Here is a 23,659-nt window from a genome sequence, read left to right on the forward strand (position 1 = left end):
CAAGACTTAGAAAATGGGGCTCCAAGCTTCCTGGCAGCCATGGCATAAAGAGAAAAATGGAAGATGGAAGCCACACAAGTTTGCTTGCCTAGTAGAAGGAAGAAACCCACTTTGGGGGGGGGTAGGGAGTTTTGAGACAGGGTTTCTCTGTGGCTTTGGAGCCTGTCCTAGAACTAGCTCTTGTAGACCAGGCTGGTCTCGAACTCACAGAGATCCTCCTGCCTCTGCCTCCCTAGTGCTGGGATTAAAGGTGTGTGCCACCACTACTGGAGAAACCCACTTCTTTAACATACACTTATAGTCTGTGAGGTGATGTACCCGGGAGTCCCAAGTAACAAACTGAGAGGCCTACTCCCCCAGTTACATCGACTCCTAAGAGCAGGGGCTCATGAGACAAGGTTCTCAGTAAAACTGGTTTATGTAAATTCACTCTGTGACCAGAATTTGCAGGCATTGCCAAGGATATAGTTCTCCCCCTCCCTAAGGGACCAGCAACTGAATTTTCATCTACTGTCTTAGGGTCCATTTCTCAAAGGCAAATTAAGACAGATCATCCTGGCCCAGCAGTTAAGAGCACTGGCTGTTCTTTCAGAGGACTAGCATTCAAATCCACATGGTGGCTCACAACTATTTGTAACTCCAGTTCCAGAGGATCTGACACCCTCTTCTGGCATCTGAGAGTATCAGGCATGTATATAGTACACAGACATATACTTTCAGACAAAAACACCCATACAGGTAAAAACAAATAAACCTAAAAAAGGAAAATATAAAACATTCTCCAAGAAAAGCCATGGGTATGATAAGGAACTTTATTTACACAAAGTTCCAAAGAACATTCAAGGTACCTACATAAGAGGCACAGGGGCTGTCTTCAGACTCCTACATGGCTGCATCTCCTGGGGTAAAGGTATGACCCAGGATTCCATTAATGGCAGCTCTCCCTTCTCATCTGGGAAAGTCATATCCACATAGCTGAGACACATGATTCCTTTAACCAGCTCGAGTTACTGTTACAGGGCCACTAACTCACCAGCTGGTCCTGTCCTGCATATAGCCAGCCTTGAGTTTGAATCTCAGCTCCACCAGTTAGCAGCTCAGTCACCTTGAGCAAGGTCACTTCTCCTCCTCCGAGCATTCCTCTGCAAAGCAGGCCAAAGGGGTAGACTCTTAGTGCGATGCCTGGGTAGAGAGTAGCGGTTAATGAATCGGGTAGTTCATTCCCTTCTGCTGTTGGAAGCCCTTTGGGGGGGGGGGGAGTCAGAGAACGACAGGTTCAAATAGAGCTATCTCCAGACATTACTCATGAAAAGGCTTAAGTAGACCTCTATTCTGCCCTTTATCTAAATTAAGAGATGCTTTCACAAGACTGAGAGACACAAATGTGTTAGGATGGTGGAGTCTGTGGCAGGTGACTGGCCAGCTGTGAGTGCTCTGGGGGGCGAGGCCCTCTCACCCAGATTTCCCGGCATCCTTCACTCCCTGGGGCCCTGGGGAGGACCCATGGCTGGGAGGAGGAGGAACGAGCCCCGGGATCCCCTTGCCCCTCCCCCTGCACCCAGTGAGTAATGACATCGCGGGGAGGGGGAGGAGGGAGAGGGGCAGGCTCGGCGAGGCCATGTGATGCTGGGCGCCAGCGAGCCGCCGCCGAGCCGCCTCCTTCCTCCTCCGATCGCGGGCTGTCATGGCGACCCCCAACAACCTGACCCCCACCAACTGCAGCTGGTGGCCCATCTCGGCGCTGGAAAGCGATGCAGCCAAGCCGGTGGAGGCCCCCGACGCGCCTGAGGCAGCCAGCCCCGCCCATTGGCCCAAGGAGAGCCTGGTTCTGTACCACTGGACCCAGTCCTTCAGTTCGCAGAAGGTAGAGGGGGCGCAGGGTGCGGACAGGAGGCCGGGAGGGGACCGTCGCGAGGGGCAGGTGGCACGGGGGTTTCCCGGAGGGGACTGTCCTGCCCGGCCGGCAGCAGAGCCCAGCCCCGATTCCAGCAGCATTTCCTTAGGCCTCGTTCCCTCCTGGGGACACCTGAACAGAGAGACAAAGGCCGGCGACAGACCGACCCTGCCGGCTAGCGGCCTAACGGGGCTGAGCAGGGGAAGCCCCACTTTGGGCCAGCCTTCCCTCCCACCCGCTGTCCCAAACACCGTGAGCTCCTAGGCCCTCGGTTCCGGCGAGGGTCTTCTTCAGTCTGAGGCTTGGAAAGTCTGTCCCCAGCTGTCACCCTTTTCTCTTGAGCTGAGAAGGAAGGAGTTAATCTATCCCCTCAGAGCAGCTGGCTTGCCCATCAGATCTGTGTTTTGCTCTTAAAGGCACAGACTGGTTCTGTTCCCTTAGACCCTTTCCCGACTTGCTGGGGTAAGAGCAGTTTAAAGAACACCCTAGTGCTATCACTGGGTTTCCCGCTTTGTGGGAGCGAGACCAGATACTGCACCCCAATACCCAGTACTAAGGGACTCAGTCTCTCAGTGGGAAGCAGTCCTGTGGGTTCAGCACCATGGCCAGAGCCCAGAGCTGAGTCCTGCTAGGGCCAAGGCAGAGCTGTGGTCTGACTACTCCGCTCCTCCTCTCCTCATTCCACACATTTATTTTACACGTGGGGTGGAGGTTGCCGAAGATAAGTGCTTTGGAAACCAGACTTGAACTTGTGTTTTGGTCCAGACTCAGTTTTATAACCTGGAAAATGGGACCGTGATAGTGGTAACAATAGCCACCAGGAACTTCAGTGCCCCCCAGTAGAGTTGCTGGAAGGGCTGTATAAGGAGTAACACAACAGTAGTCCAGGCTGAGTCCACTCACACCCCGCTGAGCCTTGAAATCACTTCGTGATCCTGGCTAAGACACAGACTGCTGGACTCTGCCCGAGATGGCTGAGTTAGTCTAGAGGCAGGCCCACATAAATGATGCTGAGAAGATGATCAGTGGTCATCCAGTTTAGAGTCCTTGAGTCTGAGGCCAGGTAGAGCTTAGTGAGAGAGCCATCTTCTTCCACTGAAGAAGCCCACCATGGGGCTTTGGAAGCCCGTTTGCCTCTCCACAGTGCTCTGCCACTTCCGCAGAGGGCTGCTGTGAAGATGAAGTGAGCGTGCCCACAGAGTGTCGATGTTGGTGTCTGGGGAGGGCTGGAGGGTCTGCCGATAAGGGTGTGAGGACTTGTTAAAGTGTTAGGAAATGAGATGGAGATCAGCTCTGTGGCAGAGCTTGTGCTTGACAGGCATGAAACTCCAGGCCCAGGTCTCAGCACTGAGGGGGAAAATGCTAGATAATGAAAAGTCAGTTAGTCAAGGTCAATCTAAGACATGTCCATGCATTTGCATGTGCTTACCAAGCAACTACTTGCTTCTTGAGTGTGTCCTGGGTTATAGCAGGCACTGGGGATTTGAAGATGGGTCATATTGACCTCCAGATCCCAGAACCTTCCCAAGCTAGACCTTCAGGAAGCAGGCCTCAGTGACTGGGACACAATGTGGAATAGGAAGAGGCATCCCCCTCCTGTCCCTTGAGAAGGTCTCCTGCTCTGCCATCAGGGAAGACTCCTATTCAGCCTGAGCCTGAGGCATGGGTGGTTGGAGTTAGGGAAGGGACTGTGCACAGCAGCATTCCTTTAGGCAAAGTATCTTTCAAGCTAGCACAGGCATCCTCCTGCCTCCTCCACCAGGGAACACAGGAAGAGGATGGGCTTGGCAATCCTACGGCTGGCTCATCTCTTGGCCGCCTACCACTGAGTGGCTCTGGGCAAGTCACTTCACCTGGCTGTGACTCAACATTGTTGCCAGCAAAACAGGAGCTCCTCTCTAGCCCCGGGAGATCTCCTGGGGGATTTCCAGAACACAGGTATATGTTGAGAGCCTGACACACAGTAGGAACTCAGCAGGTGCATTCCATCGTCTCTTTTGGCCCTGAGGTCATGCCTGCAGCAGATTCTTCCCACAGGTGCCTCTAGGAAACACATCCTTGGTGATACTGAGCTGTTACTTACAGAAATGGCCTACTTCAGAGAGTGGCAGCAACCCTTGTGGGCACTGGGGACTGTAGCAGATCCCAAGGGCAGGAAGACCATGCAGGAGCCCAAAACATAGACTCTGGGCCCAGAGAGCTGGGCTGCCCCTGGCTATCAGGATAATATGTATACATTACTGTGACTCTGATGTCTCAGTTATGCATTTGGTAAACTGGGGGTAAAGGTCATTGAAAGGAGGCAGTGTATGGACTTCTGGGTACCACTTAGAAAGCATGTGACAAGGATTCTGCCATCCTTGACTGCCATGAAGACACCAGTCGTGTCATGTGCCAAATTTGAGGTCCTTATTCCTCTCAGTCACGTGGCCCCGTGGGTATCATAACCTCTCTAGGATTCGCTTTGTTTGGTCTTTGGTGGGCAACAATTGCACCTCTGTCTAAGGGTATGAGGACTGAAAGATGCTATGCATGGTCACACATGCAGCAGCTGCCTTACACGGCTGCACACCGATAGGGAATGCTAAGGCACTGTCGTGAGTGACGGTTGGAGGCTTGCTTTGGGGTTTGGCAGAAGCTGTGATTGCATATGGGGAATGTGAGCATGGTTCCTCAGGATGGTCCTTCCCCAGCTTCCTCTGCCTCTCAGGACAGGAGCAGAGCTGAGAGGGGCAAAATTCAGGGAGTCAGAGGACCACAGTTCCACTAACTGAAAATGCCCTCTGTCCTCTCTGGTCCTCAGTTTCCTCAATAGAAAAAATATAAGCTACAACCTGCCAGGATCCTTCCTTCCCCATGCAGAAGGAATAGCCTTTCCCTCCTCAGTGGTCTCTGCCTTCTACACACACACACACACACACACACACACACACACACACACACACACACACCTGCCCTCTTTTTTTTTTTTTTTTTTTTTGAACTTGGTACTGAGTAGCTTTGCCAGATCACGCATAGTTTCTGGGTGTGTTTCCTCTTGTAAAGTTGGGATATTGGCAGTGCTGGGGTACTTATGGATAATGACTGGTACCACATCCTTGATTGCCTGTGGGGAGCATGTCATTCAGTTCACTTAAGGCTCTCGGTACAGCACCTGGCACAGCCGGAGGATATAAGAGCGTGGTGGCCTGGTGACGATTTTCCTATATCTATGAGAGTGAATCTCAGGCTGACTCAAGGTTCCTCTACCCCATCCTCATGGGCCCTGCCACTGTCCTGGCTGCACCTATAAGAAACCTGTATTATGGCCTTCAGCTCCCAGGGTTAAAAGTCTTAGGTCTGGGTCTTGCCAGGGACCAATCCTGACACCATGCAGGACCTGGAAGGCAATTGACTACTTTGCCTTTCAAACTCCTAGGCACTTCCTACCACCTGCTGCAAGTTCAGCAGCAAACGCCTGCTCAGGCACCCACAGTAACTCCCCACTCCCTCCAGGAGAGACCCAGAGTCCTCACAACGGCCCCAAGCATCCTAACCTGGTTGGGAGTCAGGATAAAGTTACAGAAAGCCCATGGACACTTCTCCACATACTGCTTTCAGTTGAATAATGTGCCATGACAGGATTATTAGAGCAGAAAGGGAGCCAGTCATTTTCAAGGTCAGCTATGGAAATACTTTTTTTTTTTTTTTTTTTTTGGTTTTTACGAGACAGGGTTTCTCTGTATTGTTTTGGAGGCTGTCGGTCCAGCCTGGCCTCGAACTTACAGAGATCCACCTGCCTCTGCCTCCCAAGTGCTGGGATTAAAGGCGTGCGCCACCACCGCCCGGCTGGAAATACTTTTAATACCACTATTTTATGCAATGGCTTGTCTATCTGCACTAGCCCACTATCTAACACGATCGGGCGGCAGGGCATGTACAAGTCCCAGCAAGCATATACACATTTTGAGTAACAGCAATTGTGAAGCCACGCCCACACCAGACTTTATTGCCCACATCCTTGTAGAGAGGTTAGCAGCCAGGTAGTTTCTGTCGTTCCTGTTGTCTCTCAAGGACTTCCTGTATTTATTTGCAAATGCCCCACTGCCTGAGTCCTGGAGTCCTCATTGAGCCCCCAAACGGAATCCTTCCTGTACTCCATTCCTGTCCTCACTCACCCATACTGGCTTCCCGTTGCTTCAGACTGTCCCCATGGTCCTTCTTAGTCCTCTACAATGGCTGCTTTTCTCTTCCTCTGGAGCTCCCTTGCCCAGGGGACCACATGTGGACCACTGCTTTACCCTGTAGGATGCTGTTTGAAGCTGTTGCCTTAACATCTTCCCTTCACCTGTCCTGCGGAAATATCAACAATAGCAGACTATGTTCACCGCAGGGCCTCCCGCACTTCCCTTGTAGGAGCTCAATGAACAGTACTGGAAAGTGATGTATTTATAAGCCACTGGTGTCTGATAAGCCAGGTGTAGTGGCACACACTCGTAACCCCAGCCCCGGGGATCCACAGGCCTAAGGCTGGAGTTCAAGGTCATTCCCGGCTATCTAGGGAGGTAAAGGTCCCCTCCCTTTGCTCCCGTCCTCAATAAACTCCACGTGGGCTTGTTAAGTTTCATGGTTCAAGTGTTTCATTGCAGCCTGAAGCAAAACAACTGCACAGCCTGGGCTAGAGACCTAGTCTCAAAATTAAAATAAAATAAGCATTTGCTTCAGTAAGCCAGCAGCTGTTCATACATAACGTTAAGGGGAAGAGGCGTTGGAGAAACAAACACAGCTCAGAGACTGAGTGCCTTTTACAAAGTCACACAGCAACCACATTACCAGGTAGAAAAGCCAACCCAGACCACCATGACCAGACCACTGTGAGCCATTAATGAAACACCAGGAAACACTTTCCAGGCACCCACAAAGGAGACAGAGTCCCCAGAGATGGTCACACAGAGAGGCGACCCCCTGGGTCTAGCCAAGTGTTCAGGAAACTGAGTGGCAGATGGCCGTGGTGGCCGTGTACTCTTCCCTTGAGCCTGGTGCCCTCTCCTGCAGGATGGCACATGGCACTGGTCTTCAGCTCCGCAAAGGTGAAAGTCTCCTCGGCCATCTGCCAGGGTAACCCGAGGCAGCTCCAAGCTGGGCTACTGTGTCTCTAAAGATAGTCCTTCCTGAGGCAGAAGCCCATACCTGACTCCCTCAAGGGAGCCTCAGGGCACAGCCCAGAGTGTGGCTTCTGGGGAAAGGTGCCCTGACAGGGAAGGCCAAGCAAGGGCAAAGGCCTGTTTGGTCTTTCCAGCCACTGGGAAGTCCCAGGATGACCAGGAGCTTCCCTCCCGCAGCTGGCAGAGCCGAAGGCCATTGAGATACACAGGAGGAAGGGACTAGGTGTTCGTTCTTTCCCAACTCCGCCTCCAAGCTTAGGGGCTTCTACACAGTACAGCACTCGCGCGCGTACACACACACACACACACACACCCAGGCCGAGTACACACGCTGCCTTTACGCTCACACAAGCACACTGTACACGTGCACACACAGTTACCACTCCTACTTGTCCACATCTAGAGCAAACAGATGCTGCCCCAGGCTGTTGGTTCTGCAGCGATTCCTCCTGGAAGAACCTGAAATCCCTCTCACCACCCCAGGGGGAAGTGGTGGGAGGGAATGAAGTGGGGAACGTGGGCTATAAAGGCTCAGTGACAGCTAAGGCCACACAGCAGAGTCAGGAATGTGAGCTGGGTCCCCATGTCTAGCCCAGTTCTATAAGATGGTCACCCTTATAGAACTAGCTTTGGGCCAATGGAGCGAATGAGGCTGTGAGTGAGTGTCGGAAGTTCAAGGGTGTCTCTGCACAGCCACCAAACATAAGGAAGGGTCTCTATATTAGCTGGGAGTGCAGGCCACGAAGGGCTCCAGAACACCCAGTGGGGGTGAAGTGTGTGTAGTGTGCGTGCGTGCGTGCATGTTAGGGCCATGAATTAACTGTGCTGGGACTCTGCCCACACCTTACAGAAATAAAGTATATCCTACCAGAGATCAGAGTGTTCAGCTGGGCCGTGCTGGTGCACACCTTTAATCCCAGCACTAAGGCGGCAGAGGCATTCAGATCTCCATGAGTTCAAGGCCAGCCTGGTCTACAGAGCAAGCTCCAGGACAGCCAGGGCAGGAATACTCAGAGACCATAGTGGTTAAGTGACTTGTCAGATCACACAGCAAACATCCAGTAGGGCAGGACTTCAATTCCAAGTCTTTCTGTCTTCCAAACCTAGTGCCTTAGTTTTCTATTGCTGTAATAAAAACAAAACTGACCAAAAGCAACTCGATGACCAAAGGGGTTGATTTCAGCTTATACCTCTCAGGTAAGAAACGGTCCATCACTAAAGGGAGTGAGGCAGGAGCTGGTAGCTAAAGGATTGAAGCAGAGGCCATGGAGGAGCACTGCTTCCTGGCTTGCCGCCCACAGCTGGCTCAGCCTGCTTTCTTCACTATCCAGGACCGCCTGCCCCGGGGGTGACTTCCCCAGTGACCTGGGCCCTCCTACATCAATCATTAATCAGGAAAATGCACACTACAGACGCGCCTACAGCTGGCTCTGACAGAGGCATTTTCTTGTTTTCTCGATTGAGAGTCTCTCTTCCCAGGGACTCTAAGTTTGTGTCAAGCTGACAAAACACTAACGAGAATATTTGGTCTAATCCAAGGAGCTAAGACATGTTCCCCCTACAGTGTATTGGAACATCATACAGGATGGAGCTTTCACTCTTCCCACAGCCCTTTGAGGGGACACAGTAGGACTCCCTACAGCAGGAGGCTCCCAGAAGCAAGGGGACTTTTAAAGCCCCCCCCCCCCGGGTTGGAACTGACACAGCGAGCCTGTGATTCTGACCCTAGGTCGCTCTCCTGATACCAGGACTTGTCATCTCTGGTGTGGGTGGATACAGATGTTCAAAAATGGCCTCCGCCTCTTTCAGTGGTGGCCTCCTGGCCCTGAACTGGGGCCAAAAGATGGGAGGACAGTAGGAGTGGATTGCCACCGTTCCCTCTCCTTCCTGAGTCTCACCCCACATGAGGGCAGCTGGGCTGCAAGAGCTTTGGGCATCTTCCGGTTCCCAGACACAGCCTGGGTCAGGAGTGTGCCCAGCCACACTGGCGTCCTAGAGACGTAAGGGAAGACTCAGGAGCCCCGCAGCTCCCTAGAGGAAACCAAGCGAGAGGGCCCTGGTCGACAGCCATGGCTTCCAGTTCTGAGCTGGCTGCTAAGCAGCCATGTGGCGCGGAGCACGATGCCTACCCTCTCGTGACTCTAGTTGCCTCTGCTCTGCCCTCTTCCGGTTGCTGTTGCCAGCATCCAATCAGGCAATCGAGATGGGACGGTGTTTGGAGCAATGCGGAACTGTGTAGATGTGGACACATTAGCTTCTACCACACCTTGTTCCCCAAATTATCTGAGACATTTAGCTCTCGGTTATAACGACCCTTGGAATTTCTGTGAATTTCCTGGCTAGACCTACCCCTGATGTCTGCATCACGGTAATAATAAACATGAGGTGAGCACCATCTGTGTGCCAGACACAAACTTGAAACTATTAACACTTTCATTTGACCCTGGGGGTTGAGGCAATTTGCCCACATCTGCACAGCTGGAACCCTAGCCCAACATGTAAGCCCCCCCACCTCGCCACCAGGCAGCATTGTCCTGTGTTTCAGCCTAGGGCTGCATTTCTCTCCACCCCTAAGCACATGACCCTGAACCAAAGCCCCCCCCCGACCCAAGTACCCAGGAATGGGCTGCAAGCAAGTGTCCCCTCTTGTGTGTGACCTCTGACCTCCTTTCCTGCACGCCTCCCCCACCCGGGCAGAGTGTCCCCTGTGTCCACCCGCCTTCCCCCGCTCTGACCCTGGCGCCTGCAGGTGCGGCTGGTGATCGCAGAGAAGGGCCTGGTCTGTGAAGAGAGGGATGTGAGCCTTCCACAGAGTGAGCACAAGGAGCCCTGGTTCATGCGGCTCAACCTGGGCGAAGAGGTGCCAGTCATTATCCACCGAGACAACATTATCAGTGACTACGACCAGATCATCGACTACGTGGAACGCACCTTCACAGGAGGTATGCTATGCCCCACAGGTGCGGGCAGGGTGTGCAACAGGGCTCCCATAGGCGCAGACTCCATCTTTGAACCTAAGCAAGCCACTGAGCTATGGGTAGGACTCAATGTTCTCCCAAAGAAATTACAAGCTACAGTCAGGGCTCAGATGCCCTCAGAACCTCTCCTGGCACCCAGGGAAGGGCATGACCTAGATAACCCAGGTCAGTTGGAGTACAGCTCCCTTCCTTCACCAGAATCTCTTGCCGATTCAGGTTCAGCCCTGGCCTTCAGAATTTCCTCAGGCTCCCAAAGACAGGATCAAATTTCTCAGGACCCAGTATCCTACAACCTTCTAAGCATAGTCAGGCCCAGACTCCCAGGAACTCCACTGGCATGCTCTCAGGCAACTTGGAACCCTGAAGATACACACAAGACACCCCAGAACTTCTCTGTTACCTCTCCCTCCCTTTGACCTCTAAGGCGCAGGCGCTTGCTGCCTTTGGCAGAGGTTCAGGCATCTGGGACAGTGGGCCCGGAGCCTGGGCTTGTACTATTTTTAAGAACAAGAATTTGCAGTTTACGACATGGTAGCACATGTCTGTAATTTCAGCACTTAGGAGGGGAAGGCGAAAGCTGGAGGATCAGGAGTTCAAGGCTAGGCTCAGTTACATAGCAGAGTTTGAGGCAATGCTGGACTACATGAGACCCATCTCAACTCAAAACAATGTTTTCTCTTTGAGATAGAGTCTCACTACATCTGGCCTAGATAACTCTAGGTTCTATCTGGTCTAGAACTTACTATGCAGACCAGGCTGGCCTGGGACTGACAGAGATCCCCCTGCCTCTGCCTCCCAGGTGCTGGGATTACAGGTGTGTGCCATGACACCAACTTCAAAACAACTATTTTTTAAGAATATAAATTTTCTGGGTTATGGTTTATGTTATGCCCTGTACTTCCAGTACTTGGGAGGTTGAGGCAAGAGACTCTCCAGTTTGAGAACTGGCCAGGATGCATACTAAGTGAGATTCCATCTCAAACAAGAAAGCTAGATATGAATAATTATTTGCCCAATCAAGGAAGCTTAAGTTCTAAGTATGGAGCTTTTCAGGCCATGGAAAGCAGACAGCATTGGGCACTTACCTATACCTGGCTACTGTCTGTCACTGAGAGGTGCCGGCCCAGTGAGGGACAACTTAGTGAAACCCAGAGTAGCTACTGGGTCACCAGGAATCCTAATAGCCAGTGGCTGAGTCCCAGGGGTATAGGTCTGGGATTTCTGGGCATGGCATTTGGGGCTGTGGGTTCCTACGGGTGGGGCTAGGCACGGACCCTGCTCTAGCCCTTGGCGGTATCCACAGAGCATGTGGTGGCCTTGATGCCTGAGGCAGGCAGCCCACAACACGCCCGAGTGCTGCAGTACCGGGAGCTGCTGGATGCACTGCCCATGGACGCCTACACACACGGCTGCATCCTGCACCCGGAGCTCACCACGGATTCCATGATCCCCAAGTATGCCACGGCTGAGATCCGCAGTGAGTGCTGCCTCACAGAGCCCTCCATCCTCCTCCCGTTGCTTCTCTCCTTGTGGAAGGTCCTCCCTCCTCACCCCATGCTTCTACCCCTGGGTCTCCTCTTCATCCTTCCCCCTCCTCCCTCTCTCCCATTTGTCTTTCCTCCCCGTGCACACTGCCCTCCTGCCACCCCAGTCAGATAACTGCACAGATCGTCCACCAGTGGCTCCTTTCTTAGGTCTGTGAGACCTCCTACAGACACCTGGGGTCAAGGGGGAGGACCCTGCATTGGTAGCCAAGAATCCTGAGTGACTTCAGGGTTAAGGTTTCTACAGAAGGCTGCCACCCAGTAGGTCTCTGTTTTCTGATCCAAGGTCACCCATGTACTCTCCTAACTACCAGCCTACCCATAATCAATGGATGAAAATCAGATCCAGTCAGCCGACCACCAATAGTTTATTCATGGGGATTTGCATCTAGATTCTGTTACAGCACTTGGTGGCCCTGTAGGCCTAAGAGCCATGACCATGTTTAATATCTCCTAGATGCTCAGCAAGTGGTCACCTCCTTTCCCTTCCCATCCCTCTGTGTCCCACTGTTGTGCAAAGGTGGGGAGGGGTCAGTCTGTGGAACTCAGCCCTAACTATTTTGTAGAATCCCTTGAGGAAGACTCAGGAGCTTTCTCTATACAGTTGTCCCCATTCAGTCAGCAATATCAGTGGGGCCTGGCTGAGACTGCCAGCCGATGAAGATAAACACAGCTTCTGCCACCCCAGGGTCACAGACAAGGTCAGGTAATGGCAATGCAAGCTCAGGTAATGACAATGCAAGCTAAGGAGACTTGGACAGCCAAGAATGGGGTGGAGGAGGTGGTACTCTGTACCAAATGCCAAAAAGGCTCATGCCTTGAAGATTATCCCAAGGTAACACTTGAACTTGTGCACCAAGAAGTGTATACAAATTTCTCACCACAACATAGTGAGAACTATCACTGAAAACAACCTTGGTGTCTACAAGTTGGAAATGGAGTAAATTCATTATGATGCTGCTATACTGAAAAAATAATAGGCATATGGAATGTTCCCAGAGATATGCTAATGAATGGCAAAAAGGGGAGAGGACCAAGCAGTAGTGTGCCGTCTGCTCTGGCAAATGCTGAAGAAAGCCCCGGGGCTCCCGGTGCAAGGATGTGTCTGGAAAGGTGTATAGACACTGCAGTAGTGCTAGTCTCCAGGGAGCAGAGCTGAGAGTCTGAAGATAGAGAGGCAGTTATGCTTTGGTTTTGTTGGGGAGTTGTTTGAGAGTTTCATGTAGCCCAATCTGGTCTGGAACTCGCCATGTGGCTGAGGACAGCCGTGAACTTCTGATCCTCCTGCCTGTAAGCGTTTCGTCGGGATGGGTCAGGACAGGATGGAACAGGAGTGGGTCAGGTATTCTGGCACTCGGGAGTCACAGAATACTCAGTGTTACACAGCTCAGGTGGAAAGGTATCCTGGAGCTCGGGAGCCAAGGATACTGAGTGTTACACAGCTCAGGTAGAAAGGTATCCTGGAGCTCGGGAGCCAAGGACCACCACAGGTTGCAGTAAGCTTGGCAGCTTACAGCCTTGCCTCAGAGAAAGGCTTCTCCGGTGTATCAGCTCCGCTCCGGCAGGACAGGGTCTTCCAGCTGGGGATGTCCGCCTAGTGTAGCAGTTTTGCTCCGCAGGAGGTTTCTCGGGCGAAGTTGCTACAGTTCAGCTCTGCTCCTGGTGAGCGGAGAGCAGAGAGCGGAGAGCAGGGAGCCAGGAGCAGAGTGTCACAACTCCGCTCTGCCAAGGAAGGTTTCCCGGGCAAGTGTTACAGCACTGCTCGCTCTGCTCTGCCCAGGGTCGCCTCTGCTTGCTCTGCTCTGCTCTGCTCAGGGTCGCCTCTGTTCTGTGGCGGCCGCAAAAGAAGATCTTCACCCGAAGCTCATCCAAAGGGGTTTATTGGAAGACAGCTGGACCAGCCAAGCTGAACATACACAGGGTTTATATAGGGATTGGGGAAGTTTTTCCAGAGTAGGGATTGGTCCGATTTCAGTGCTGAGCTCAGATTGGCTAGAGCTCTGCTCCGGGATTGGTTACTTTTTTACACAGGATTAGGGTCAGATTTGGCTCTGGTTTCAGGGCCAAAGTGTGTTTCTTTCTCTGGTCTTTTTTAGCCTTTTGCCTCCAATTTTTAGGGCCAGGGTACATTTCTTTCACTGACTCTGATTCCAGGGACAAAGTGTGTTCCCTTGGCACTGGTTTTAGGGTCAGGGTACATTTCTTTGGTTGTGGTTGCAGGGCCAAAGTGTGTTTCTTTGGCTCTGCTCAGGGTGTGTTTCTTTGACTGGTCCCTTTTCCCTACACTGCCGCCAAGTGCTGGGATCACAGATGTGTTCATTGCCACACCTGACTAGAGATTTTATTTTTACTGAACATCTTTTACCTTTGCCTGAGTTTTTAATCTGTGTGTATAACCTGTACCAAGTCAATTAGTTAAAAAAATTTTTAAATATACTTCCAGTATCAGGATCAGGACAACACTTAGGTCCTAGGGTCACAGGAGATGCTGATCCCAGGACCTGGGATTGTGGCAACATCCAAGAACAAGCAGGAAGGTTTGTAGAAGGAGGAAGAAGATGACGTCAGGTGTGGGGTGGGACCGCTGCAGCATGAGGAAAGTCAAAGGGAGTACAGTAGGGCAGAGTGGAGCATGGCAGGGTCTCACGTGACTCTGGGGAGCAGGCTTGGAGGAGGGGGGAGCCTTATGGAGAATCCGCTATGGGCCTTGATGTGAGCAGCTCTATTTCCTAGAGACAGAGTCCCTGAGAGAGGAAGTTTGAGGCCCTGGCTATCATTTAAGTGAGTGGTGGCATGGTCTGGTGAGCTGTGGATACTGCCCTCATCTTGTCCCGAGCCATCTCAGGGGACCTGGAAAACAGTGGGGTCCAGAGGGGACTCTTTTTTCACCCCTTTGGGGAAGCAGAGATAATTTTAGGATTCCACAGGGAAGGGGAAAAGGCAGACACCTCACAGGATGCTAAGGAGGAGCAAAGTCAGCCTGCAGTGACTACGAAAGTGTTCCAAGGTCTTCCCCGGAGTCTAGAGGCAGGCACACGGGCAGCCATGGAGAGATACTGGCTTGACCTTCGCCCTCGTAAAACATCAGTGAGAGTTAATATAGCCTAGCGCTGGGAGAGCTCGCAGTGTTCACTGACTGCATCAGGCCGTGGTGGGAGGCAGGCGACCTCAGAGGACAGACACCTGGTGGCTGCAGCTTCTCACTCCCCTGCCCATCCCCTTCCTTTCTTCAGCACTCACTGAGTCCTGCTCTCCAGGCCTGTGCTGGGTCTCACCGGGCTACAGGTGAGCATGAGCTCAGAGGCAATGAAACAGATAAGCACACCAACATCAAATTACCGCATCTGGGAAACAGCACAGGCTGTACAAGGGCCGCTTTTCATGGTGGCCCCAGATGAGCGGTGTTGTCCTGCGGCAGCCCCCGTTGGTGACTAGAAGGCTTGCCTTTCCTGGCAGAGGTCTGCAGAGCACACAGGAACAAAGGCCCTGAAGTCAGACCTGAAAGATAAGGGGGCGCTTCACAGGGATGTTCAGCTAGACCCAGAGACTTTCAAGAATAGAGGGCCTGGGGGCTGCCGAGACGACTCAGCAGATGACAGCACGTGCTGCTTTGGCAAAGGACCCAGGTTCTGCTCTGAGAACCACATGGCAGCTAAAACTGTAACCCCAGTTCCAGGGGCTCTGACGCCTTCTTCAGGACTCTTAGAGTATTACACAAGACACATTCAGGCAAAGCACCCATACATATGGAAATAGATAAATCTTAAGAAAAAAAAATAGAGGGCATGGTTATTCCAGGGAATGAGATGAGGGCTAGAAGGTTTGGAGTGGTCTGATACATGGGAAATTATCTGAGTGTCTGAGACGTACCCTGTGGGGACATGGTTATGGGGGCAGCTCAACGAGAGAGATAGGGCAGCTGAGAGAGTTGGATCCCATGGCTCCTGAAGGCAAGCCGAGAGCTGGGATATTGTCTGAAGGGTCCCAGGATGAGCTGGGGCAGGGGCAGGCACAGACGCCTGTTGGAAGAGGTGGGGTGAGACTGAGAGGGGTGATTCAAACCTCTAGTCCAACACTTAGGAGGCAGAGGGCAGAAGGATCACCACAAGTTTGAGGCCAGCCTGGTCTATACAGCAAGTTCTAGGCCAGCTAGGGCTACATTGGAAACCCTGTGAAACTCACCCAAGCAAGAGACTACAGGTGTGTGCTGAGCAGTGTAGGTCTGGATGAGCCTTGTAAAAGCCTCACAGTGCTGGAGGGAGACCCTGTATGGCCTGACTGGAGGGAGGGGCTCTGAGGACACCCCCAGGCTGGGCTGGCTTCATTTGGGGGAGGGGATCTGGGGAGGTGAACAGCTCTGGGTTTCAGGTTCTACATATTTCCACCATCATCATCATCTTCCTCTTCTTCCTCCTCCTCCTCCTCAAGGCTACAGCATCCTCTTCAGCAAGGTTTAGGGGCCCCTTGTGCCCCAGGCAGGTGGCCTCTCCTGGTCATGTGGGAAGGAGAGGCCCTAGGGAGCAGGGAGACAGGACCTTTCACGTTCTGTTCTAGGACATTTGGCCAATGCCACCACAGACCTCATGAAACTGGACCACGAGGAGGAACCACAGCTTTCTGAGCCCTACCTTTCCAAGCAGAAGAAACTCATGGTGAGTGCCTGCCTGCATCCCCTCCTCCCACAGACAGGGACAGCTATGGTGAGTGCCTGCCTGTGTCCTCCCTCCTACTAGAAGAAAGCTCTAAATGGAGGATCAGCAGATGCTCTGACCTGGAAAACACAGTGGTTTGATCCTCCAGTCATGTCTCCTCTACCATATCGTGGCTGTTTGGCCACCGACAGCCACCGCTCCCCCTGCAGTGCCCCACCCACACCCTCACCCCCACCCCCTGCCAGCTTCTGGTTTATATTGTCTCTGCAAACAGAGCCCTGGACACAGGTTCTTGCATCAAACAGTATGGACAGAGTGCTCCGAGGACATGGGAGAGGTAGGGAAGGGGATGTGGCTGAGTTCTATCTGACCCCACAGAAAGTTCTGGAATGTAAAAGGTACCCTATAGCTGGCCATGCTTTAATACCCCAATATCAGTAGCCATTGACTACAGACCGCCTGATGGGATGGGGATCATCTTCCATGTGCTTCTAAGCAAGATGGCTCCTCATTGGCAGAGAGCCATCCTCTGGGAAAAGAACGTTGGTATATCTAGCACACAGCAGTGATGCATTGCTCCAGCCCTGTGCCAGGGAATGTGGGCAAGGTGGCCAAGATGACTGGACTGGTTCGGTCCTGGAGGAGGGTGCACTGTAACGGTGGGCCATGCCATACACTAGAATGGGTATTGGAAGGCAGGCTTGTGCAGGGGCGGTAGGCATGATACTCCATCTCTGGATATCATGACTCCCTTGAGACCAGCTCATGCTTGAGCAGCTGCCTGTCCTGCATGTAGGCCAAGATCCTGGAGCACGATGATGTGAGTTACCTGAAGAAGATCCTCGGGGAGCTGGCTATGGTGCTTGACCAGATTGAGGCAGAGCTGGAGAAGAGGAAACTGGAGAATGAGGGTGGGTGTCATACCAGGAGTAAAGACTTCAGCCCACCTGCTTCCCCCACCCATTCTGACAACCCCCAGCCCTTTCCTCCCAAAGATCCCAGAGCCCTCCCAGTCGGTTAGGATCAGAGTCAGACACTCCTAGGTTCTAGGGCTGGAGCAGTGGCCTTGACAAGTCTCTCCCTGCACCGGGGCTCAGTCTCCCTTACATAGAGTGAGAGAATGACAGAATTATTGGGACACTGTGAGATGAGAGACACTCAGAGTGCTCAGAGTGGGCAGCATGTGGCATGTGTTACTCCTGGATATGAAAAGGATGCTGTAGTGACTGTTAGCACCCATGGTCTCACCTGGCCCTGCAAGGGGATGTCTTAGGGTGCCTCCTGCTGCACAGCAGGTCTCTGACCATGACACACCAGCTTTACTCCCAACCCACACCTTTGCAGCAACCCTAGCCTGGTGTCCCCTCCACACCACTCTGCCCTGTTAGCCAGTAGCCCAGCCCATGTGAACTCACTTTGTAGCAAAGAATGACCTCAAACTTCTCATGTTCCTGCTCCCATCTCTCAAATGCTGGGATTGCAGGCATGTTCTACCATGTCCAGTTCATTCAGGGCAGGGGCTCAAACCTAGGGACTAGTGCATCCACTAACTGAACTATGCCCTCAGCCCTTCAGTTTTAAATTGATGGTCTATGAAGCCCCCTGAAAAGACAGCCAAGACCTATAGAGGAGATAAATTGAGCCATCACTTCCATAGAACACCACTCTAGACAGAGGAGACAGCCAAGGCATCGGCCCTGAAGTAAGAACGAGCTTGGCATGAGGATCTGCGAGGAGATTGACTGTGGTGGTTAAGAGTCAAGGGGGAAGCAGAATCTGAGGGCAGGGGCGCAGACCACACAGGTAGGACCACGAGGCATCAGCTTTGACAGGATCCCACCTAGATCTTAACAGCATCCCTCTGGCTGCTGTGCTAAGGGTGGACTTTAGGGGGCAGAAGCTGAGGCAAAGGGATCCATTGAAAAACTACTGTGATCGTGTGGGTAGTAGAGAGTAGTTGTTTAGGCTGGGATGGTGGAAACAGACTAGAGTCTGGATGTATTCTGAAATCAAAGATGTGCTGACGCGCTGACCATGGGGGTCATGGAAGAAAGAGTTTGTGGTACCAAGGCTCTAGCACTGAATAGAAGGACAGAGAGATACTGTGGCAATGGGGTGTACGTGATGGACTTGGGATTCCCTGTTGGACATGTTTAATTTGTAATGTGGAGTGACACTAGGTGGAGCTACCAACCAGCAGCTGGCACGGAAGTCTACAGTTTGGGGTGATGCAGCCTGTAATCCCAGCACTCTGGAGGTTGAAGCAGGAGGATAACAAGTTTAAGATGAGTTTTGGCTATAGAGCCTGTTTCCAAAATTTAAAAGATAAGAAAAGGAAGAGGAAAAGAAAAATTCGGGGAATGTGGTTCAGCTTGTAGAGTGCTTACCTGGCTTGCACGAAGTTCTAGGTTTGAGGGTTGGAGAGATGGCTCAGTGGTTAAGAGCACTGGCTGGTGTTCCAGAGGTCCTGAGTTCAATTCCCAGCAACCACATGATGGCTCACAATCTGTAATGAGATCTGGTGCCCTCTTCTGCCCTGCAGGGATACATGCAGACAGAACACTGTATACATAATAAATCTAAAAACAAAAAACCCCACGAAGTTCTAGGTTTGACCCCCCCAGTAGGTAGGTGCTGTAAACAGTCCTAACACAGGCTACATTACAGAACAGAAGGATGAGAAGTTCATGCCTGTCTTCACTACATAGTGAATTAGAGGCCAGCCTGGGCTACATGAAGCCTTGTCTTACAAAAGAAAAGAAAGAAAGGAAAATAAGGTAGAGCTTTGCAATTTACAAGTCAGTTGACTTAAAGGAAGAGTAAAGGCAGCAGAGGTAAGGGTACAGTAGCAGCTGCTAAAAGGTTCAGGAAGGAATGGCCCCCGGAGACACCTGCAGGCAAATCAGGGCCCGGGCGTGGGTGCCAGGTGTCCTCTCCCCCTCTAGGGAAGAAATGTGAGCTGTGGCTCTGTGGCTGTGCCTTCACCCTGGCGGATGTCCTCCTGGGAGCCACCCTGCACCGCCTCAAGTTCCTAGGACTGTCCAAGAAATATTGGGAAGACGGCAGCCGACCCAACCTGCAGTCCTTCTTTGAGAGGGTCCAGAGACGCTTTGCCTTCCGGAAAGTCCTGGGTGACATCCACACCACACTGCTGTCAGCTGTTATCCCCAATGCATTCCGACTGGTCAAGCGGAAGCCACCTTCATTCTTTGGGGCGTCCTTCCTCATGGGCTCCTTGGGTGGGATGGGCTACTTTGCCTACTGGTACCTCAAGAAAAAATACATCTAGAGCTGGGCTGGGGCCTGGTGTGTGCCTGACGGTGTCTCTGTGCTGTGTGTGCTTCCCAATTTCCCTTCAGTAACTCACTGTCCCATGAGCCCTGGACAGAACTTCCTGCACCTTCTCCCTAGTAATTCTATCGTCAGTGTGACATTTCATAGTTTAGAAGTAGACATTGCCAACGCCATGATTTGAGGCCACGGCTCTACCAGAGGAGAGAGAAAGCGAGAGAAAAGAAACCCGAATGCCTTTGCTTCTGATTCAAGGTCTCAAGATGTTACTGTGGGGACTGGTTAGGATCTGAGGTGAGTCCCAGGACATTCTGCCCAGCCAGCAGGGTCCAGGTTCTGGGAGGTGCTGGAGACTCAGAGAGCCTGACCCCAGCCTCCCCTTCCCTCTTGGCAGGGACCTCTTCTATAGGACAAAGCCAACACGGAGACTCAACTCATCTAACCAGTACCTCTGTCTGGGACTGGAGAGCCAGAGTCCCTGTGGGAGGCCTCTGAAGATCAAAGGGGTCTCGATCTCCTCCTGGATAAGGACTGAGTGGGACAGCACTGGCTCAAGCCAAGCAGTGGCATCCCCAAATCCATCCATGGCTGGGACCAACTAACTCCACGGGCACACCCTTCATCCCCTTCCTCATTGGCCAGTTTGTGCAGTTTGGCACTTGAGTAGAAATCTCCAAAGGCAGCAGCCATCAGCCACTCCTACCTTGAGTTGAGTTCCCACCCTTCAAGGTGGGACTTTTCAGCAAAAGCCATGTTGACCTTCCCTCCCAAGGTCAGTCTCAGCTCTAGAGGAGGGGTGCATCCCTCAACACCTCACCTTTCCATTTTTTTCCAGAGACTCCCCATATAGCATGCAGTGGGGTCTCTCCTCCACACTACCCCCCCCACCCCGTCTCACTTTCCTGTGCCTTTTGCATGTTGGGAAAGGGTCTGGCTGTCACTGCCACTCGTGCTTAGAGCCCCCAATAAAGCATCCAGGAGGAGCAATTGCTTTTCATTTGTAAACTGTGTGGTATGCCCAACTCTCATTTCCAAGGTCAGGACGGGGGAGGGGGCGCAGGGGGGCCTGGCCGGGAGACTCTTCAGATCCAGCTCTTTGGGAGAGCAAGGTGGGAATTACCTGTTGTCCCGCACTTGTGGCACTGAGGAAGGACAGAGAGCAGTCTCACGTGCAGTCAAAAGCCGCCGACATTGCCCAAGTCCACTTCATTTGGGCACAGACTTCACGGTTTATAGAGTTGGTTTGCATCCAATGGTTTACATTCCTCTTAGGGTTGGCCACAGCACATGTCCCCACCCTAATTTCTAAGTGGGAGAAATGTTTTGAAATGCTCAGACTGAGAGTATAATTTGTTTCAGAGAGAACATAGTTCTATTTAGTTTGCAAAACTTAAAGTATGAGTCAGCATGTTTTCAGAAAGGTTACAAGGAAAAACTAGAGCTAGGATGTGGCCGAGTTGGCAGACTGCTTACACAGCATGCAGGAAGCTGCCCTGGGTTGATTCCCCAGCACTGCATAAACTGCGCCTGGCGGTGCACACCTACGATCTAGCACTTGGGATGTAGGGACAGGAGGATCAAGTCCAAGGTCACCTTCACTCAGGTAATGAGTCTGAGGCCAGCCTGGGCTACCTGAGACCTTGTCTCAAAAATGTGGAGAGATGGCTTGAAGTTTAGAGTACTTGTCCTTCGTACAGAGGACCCAGGTTCAACTTCCAGCAGTACCCACATGGTGGCTCACAACAAATCTATGACTCCACCTGCAGGGACAGGTATACAAAACATTCATATACATAAAAATAGCCATGACTAAGACAGGGCGAGGGTGAAATTTGTAGACACAGAAACTACCTGGCACGGTCTAGCCTACTGGTCTATCCAGACATCTATGGAGACCCTTTGCAGTAAGAAAGTTCTACTCATGAACAATAACACGTGGATCCCAGTGAGCTAAAACATGATCAAAGAGGACATGCTGCTCCTCTCTCCAAAATGAGATTCTTGGAGCCCTTCCAGCAGTCTTGTTTCTGGGGGAGGCAGGAGGCTGAGTTCTATCACACCTCCTTCAGTTCTGGCGTTCACAGCCCTCCTTCACGTACTCCAGCATACAAATTAGATGTAAGGGTACTGTTGCCAGCCTCCTATTCTGTCTGCGAATTGCAACACACATACACAGGCACACATACACGCATACACCTCCCCCACACACACACACGGAAGAAAATCCTCATGTCAGTTTCTGAAACGACCCCTAGGCGGCCATTAATCTTTATGACTTCTCTCTTTCCCACTGCTTCCAACAGTGCCTCAGCCAGTTGGGATATTTTATCTGGCATATGACTTAATACCCAGTAGTCTTTGGGTGGCTGTGGTTTTCTATTGATATTTTATGGCTAGATATGAAAGTATTCCCTTTCCCATACATTATCTTCTGTGCCACCATGGTGGAGCAGCAACCCACTGTGCCTTTAGTAGTCAGGACCAATATGCCCAGCCAGGAAAGTAAACCATGTTTTTTGCCTAGAGTGCCAATGGTGTAAGCCCAAAACGACTACTCTGAATGTTTAATTCAATGGCACCATTGATCTACTTCCACTTGGACCTATAATCTCTAAACCATTGAAGTCCATGGGGTTGGAGAGATGGCTCAGCAGTTAGAGCATTGGGTTAGGTTCCCAGCACCCACATGTCTGCTCACAACCATCTGAAATTCCAGGTCCAGGGCATCAGATGCCCTCTTCCCACCTCCTTGAGACGAAATACTCATCAATATAAAATATTTTTTCAATAATCAAAGTCCATATTTCAGGCTTGGAATTGAGTTGCTTTTTCATATTGCTATAACAAAATACCTAGAAATCAACTTAAAGAAGGGTTCGTTTTGGGCTTATGGTTTGAGAGCCATTGTGGCAGGAAGGCATGGCAGCAGAAACGTGAGGCAGCTATTAATTCTGTATCCAAAGAGAGGGAGGGGGAGGGAGGGAGGGAGGGAGGAAGAGAGGGAGGGAGAGAGAGAGGGAAAGAGGGAGGGGAGAAGGGGAGGGGAGATGGGGAGGGGGAGAGAGAGAGAGACAAAGAGGCAGAGAGAGAGGGAGGGAGGGGGAGGGAGGGAGGAAGGGAGAGGGGCAGGGGGAGAGAGAGGGAGGGAGAGGTGGCTTCCTTTTTTCTCTTTTTAAGTCAGTCCAGGTCCCCAGCCATGACATGGTTCCACACACACACACTCAGGGTGGGTCTTCTCTCTTCAGTTACACCTTCTGAAAACACTGCCACAGACCACAGGCAGGCCCAGAGGTGTGTCTCCTAGGTGATTCTCAATCCAGTCAAACGGACAGTGAAGAGAAACCGTCGAAGGAAGCAACAGTTTTGTGATTTGGGTACAAGTAAAACGGGAGTAAAGACTACCACCTCTGCCTCAGCACTCAGGGTTTCCCACTGCCCACTGCAGGGGCACACACACAATGACTGGCCGCATCCTATAGCTCAGAACTCCAGCACTCCGGCGTCTCCCAGCTACCCTGGGGCACAGCCTTCAGTGGTCCTCTTCACTGTTCTGTAACTCCAGCTTCTGGCTAAGAGAACATGGCATAGCAGCACACCCTGTGGGTCTAACCACAGTCACATTTCTTTTGCTATAGCATCAAATCTTTAGTGAGAAACAAGACTGGAACAGGGCATTCATGAGTCCATGCCTACAGTGGTCAGGGAAGACACACCCACACGTAGAGTAAGTACCTAAAAGCATTGTCCCCTCCATGGTGGAGACAATGGATTTAGCCGGTCTGCCATCTGAATGGCAGGTTTCTGTGGTTAACGGGGCCACATCAGGAACTTTAGTTTTGATGAGAGGAAGGCCATGTTACATCTATTTGCAACCTATAGCTCAGAACCATGGACAGTCTGTGGCTGAGCAACTGACTGAGCACAAGATTGGTTAGGGGAAGGGAGTGCCTGACATCTCCAAAACAGCGTATCATGTCCAATAGTCCCAGACAGTGGTCTCCTCTGCTGGATCAGATCATCTTCCCATCCTGTGTTTCTTGTTAAAATGCCATCCACATGTTCCCTCCCACATGTACACTGTTCCCAACCTTCCAGTCTTGCTCTTACATTTTACCTGAGCTTCCAGGCAAACCACCAGTTTCATGCACAGGTATGG

General features: G+C 51.8%; 1 protein-coding gene across 3 annotated transcripts; it reads left to right on the forward strand.

Moving 5' to 3' along the window:
• Nucleotides 1–1,474: 1,474 nt before the first annotated feature.
• Gdap1l1 (ganglioside induced differentiation associated protein 1 like 1) lies at nt 1,475–20,508 on the forward strand. Of its 3 annotated transcripts, none has more exons than XR_005871564.1 (7): nt 1,475–1,864; nt 9,788–9,980; nt 11,320–11,493; nt 16,115–16,212; nt 17,009–17,123; nt 19,158–19,797; nt 19,898–20,508. XR_005871564.1 is itself a non-coding variant. In XM_040732823.1 (6 exons), exons 1-6 carry the CDS (start codon nt 1,685–1,687, stop codon nt 19,499–19,501), a joined length of 1,104 nt encoding a protein of 367 aa, XP_040588757.1. In that variant the 5' UTR covers nt 1,475–1,684; the 3' UTR covers nt 19,502–20,508. The 3 variants fall into 3 exon arrangements, 1 of the variants encoding a protein (XP_040588757.1); XR_005871565.1 differs by having other exon boundaries at nt 1,737–1,864; nt 9,736–9,980; XM_040732823.1 differs by having other exon boundaries at nt 19,158–20,508.
• Nucleotides 20,509–23,659: the final 3,151 nt, after the last annotated feature.

The sequence above is a fragment of the Mesocricetus auratus genome, unplaced genomic scaffold (genome assembly GCF_017639785.1).
Source record: "Mesocricetus auratus isolate SY011 unplaced genomic scaffold, BCM_Maur_2.0 Super-Scaffold_100028, whole genome shotgun sequence".
NCBI lineage: Eukaryota > Metazoa > Chordata > Mammalia > Rodentia > Cricetidae > Mesocricetus > Mesocricetus auratus.

Bases quoted from the DNA above. Each gene is read 5' to 3' on its own strand.
- Gdap1l1 (XM_040732823.1), top strand. From the start codon at position 1,685: ATGGCGACCCCCAACAACCTGACCCCCACCAACTGCAGCTGGTGGCCC. The intron at 1,865-9,787 runs GTAGAGGGGGCG...TGGCGCCTGCAG, and splicing joins AGTCCTTCAGTTCGCAGAAG to GTGCGGCTGGTGATCGCAGA. The intron at 17,124-19,157 runs GTGGGTGTCATA...CTCCCCCTCTAG, and splicing joins GAGGAAACTGGAGAATGAGG to GGAAGAAATGTGAGCTGTGG.